Genomic DNA, 3,038 nt, shown 5'->3' with positions numbered 1-3,038 from the left:
AAAATTTTATAATTAAAAAAATAGGACAATTTTATAGGTGAAGTTGTTATATGTGAAAATTATATAAGATTTGATATCTTAATGATGCCAAAATGTTAATTAGATATAAAAGAAATAAAATTTTTTATTTTATAAAAATATTTAAAAATTTTAATAAGATTTTGATAGATTTTTTTGTCAGCATATTTTTATAATTAAAAATATTAGACAATTTTATAGGTGAATTGTTATATGTGTCAATTATATAAGATATGATATCTTAATGATTCCAATATGTTAATTATAAATAAATGAAATATGATATTTTTTTAGGAATGTTCATTTTTAAAAAAATCACACATGAAGAAAAATTGTGACTTATATTTTAATATAGTAGATAAAAAATTAAGAGATGCATATTTTAGTTTAAAATGGAAAGAAATCAACTGAGAAAGGTAACAAACTATTATTTACAAACTAAATAACAAAATAGATAATGAATATCAACAGATTTTTTTAACATAAATATCAACAAAGTTGTCAGATTTTTGCATGCAATTGTTGTGTATATAATCCATTTTTTACAAGTATTGTGTATATGCATGCTATGCTATTTCAGAAAATTAACGAATATAGTAAGTTCATATTTACAAGACGTGAGTACGTATGTGTCTGTATAAGTCTACGTTTGCTGTTTTGTTTTTTTCTTTTCGGTGTTGCGTATGATTACCTTTTTTTTTGGCGATGCTTATGATTACTTATACATTATAAATTGTTTTTGATTATATATGTATTTATCGCTTGTATGGGCATACATTTCATGTCTAGATTATAAATTTCGGATCTAATTGTATAGCATGTTTCTTGTTTACAGTTTTGAAGCATCCCCATGTTTTTTTTTTCAAAATATTTACAAGCAGAAGTACCCTAGACATTATTTGTGAACTGATTTGCATATACGTGTCATCACCCTATTTAATTCTTTTTAAAAATATGGCATGTCTTTGGGAAAATGTGACATGTCACTAACCTTATTATGATAGTGCAATTTTTCTTATAAAAATTATATTCTTCTAAAGTTTTTTAAATATGGCAATAACTATTAATTCATATATCATCATTAATGTAAAATATATATATATAAATATTTATTTTGGCAAGAATATTAAAATATATTGTCAAAAAAAAAACAAAATTAAAATATATTAATAATTGATAACTGATATATCACAATTAAATTAATATATATATATATATATATATATTTATAGATATATAATTAATAAAGTAAGCTAAATATACTTACAAATATAATTTTAACATCAACTTATATATCATAAAAAATACAAAACTAAAATAACACTAATCAAATTTTTTTTTGATAGTCAAATGATTAAAATTTTATTTACCGGTTCATTAGGTTAGCTAAAAATTGATTTTCTCAATTTAACATATTTTAACTAGAACAAACAAACATCCAAAATTTATTAGAATATATATATATATATATGATATTTTCTTCAAATCGTTGAAGTTAAAATATAAAAATAATGGTGTCCAAGTGTAAATTAATTATTATTTTTAAATACAAGAATGTTATATTTAAAATTATTATTTTAAGCAAAAAATGTTATATTTAAAATTATTATTTATGTGCATGGTCCAAGAAAACTCATAGTAGTTTGTATATAATGAGTAATTTCAGTTTTATCTTTCAGTCTAAATATATATTATCTTAAGATTAGTTTTCTAACAACGAAATGAATTAGTTGGTTAAAAATAGAATATTATATGTTTGATAAACATGTTAATTATAGGAGAAAACTATCCCCATGCATTTGGAACAATTAATAAAAGCTACATTAATATTTAGTGCTGATAATAGCTTAATTAAGATTTAAAAGCATGCCAAAGAAAGCCGACATGCATGAGAGAATAAATGGTAATTTTTCTTATATAATCCTCATTGAATATGTTTTATGGGATTGCAGGTCTCCTTAATATCAAAGATTCAAAGTCACAACAAAAAGCAATGTCTCTCGTTAATCAAATAGTTGGCGAAGGAGCAGGTGACATCATAACTTAGCATGTTCTCAATTAATAAATATTTTCTTCTCTTCTACTTACTAGGACTTTGAATATGAATCGACCTGTCCTAGTTTCAAAAAGTGTTAGAAATATGAGTAAGACCGGACATTGATTTTAGGGGGAATATAATTTGATTTCTTACATTTAATGTTGTTGCAGTGGCGGATTTATGTGTGTGGAAAAACAAGATAAAATCAGGAATCACACTTGTGATGGCCACACTTATTTGGTTCCTGCTGGAGATCATGGAGACTCGATTTGTACCCTTTCTATGTTCAATCTTATTACTCTTGATGCTTCTTTTGTTCCTCTGGGTCAAGTTTGGACAACTATTTTTCATTAGGTACTTACACACACACTCTTCTTTTTTAACGTAGGTGATCTGATCTAGCCCTTAACAAATATAACGCTATAACCTTAACGATATACATGCTGTAACATCTCAAATAGGAGACCTCTCACTCCCCAAGAAATCAGACAAGAAGATTCCCCCGTTAGAGCCTTATTTTCAAAGATCGAAAGTCTTCTCTTGATGCTTTACGAGATCGCATACGGGGAAGACATCAAAACCTTTCTCTCGGTGAATCTTCTTTACCACTCTATTTTTTCTAGTTTCCATAAAAGAAGCATTTGTTAATTTATTAAACGTATACAGGCCATCCTTTATGTGGCCATCGTAGACACTGTTGGGAGCTACCTCAACCTCCTTACAATTTTGTATATATGTAAGAAAATGTCAAAATGACCGGACAACCTGTCATCTCATTCTCTCTCTTTTATTCTTAAAATTGTTTCAATACACACGCCTTTCAGGCTTGGTCTGCGCAATGACGATTCCAGTTTTGTACCTGAAATTTCAAGAGGTTATTGACAATTTCATTAGGGAGGTATCAGAAGAGAAGAACAAGTTACTTGAAGTACTCAAATCTAATGTTCTCAATAAAATTCCCAGGGCCACCAAGGAGGAATAG

The 3,038-nt window shown here is 26.5% G+C and overlaps 1 protein-coding gene across 1 annotated transcript; it reads left to right on the top strand.

Moving 5' to 3' along the window:
* Positions 1 to 392: 392 nt before the first annotated feature.
* On the top strand, positions 393 to 3,038 carry LOC106324266 (reticulon-like protein B15). The gene is made up of 6 exons (XM_013762263.1): positions 393 to 434; positions 1,971 to 2,048; positions 2,227 to 2,410; positions 2,518 to 2,647; positions 2,723 to 2,792; positions 2,881 to 3,038. Exons 2-6 carry the CDS (start codon positions 2,012 to 2,014, stop codon positions 3,036 to 3,038), a joined length of 579 nt encoding a protein of 192 aa, XP_013617717.1. The 5' UTR covers positions 393 to 434; positions 1,971 to 2,011.

This window comes from Brassica oleracea, chromosome C2 (genome assembly GCF_000695525.1).
Source record: "Brassica oleracea var. oleracea cultivar TO1000 chromosome C2, BOL, whole genome shotgun sequence".
NCBI lineage: Eukaryota > Viridiplantae > Streptophyta > Magnoliopsida > Brassicales > Brassicaceae > Brassica > Brassica oleracea.
The sequence above is the reverse complement of the archived record's forward strand: the minus strand, read 5'-3'. Positions and strand labels throughout refer to the sequence as shown.

Coding starts and splice junctions, on each gene's coding strand:
- LOC106324266 (XM_013762263.1), top strand. CDS start 2,012: ATGTCTCTCGTTAATCAAATAGTTGGCGAAGGAGCAG. Junction 2,411..2,517: donor GGACAACTATTTTTCATTAG/GTACTTACACAC, acceptor CATCTCAAATAG/GAGACCTCTCACTCCCCAAG. Junction 2,648..2,722: donor ACATCAAAACCTTTCTCTCG/GTGAATCTTCTT, acceptor AAACGTATACAG/GCCATCCTTTATGTGGCCAT.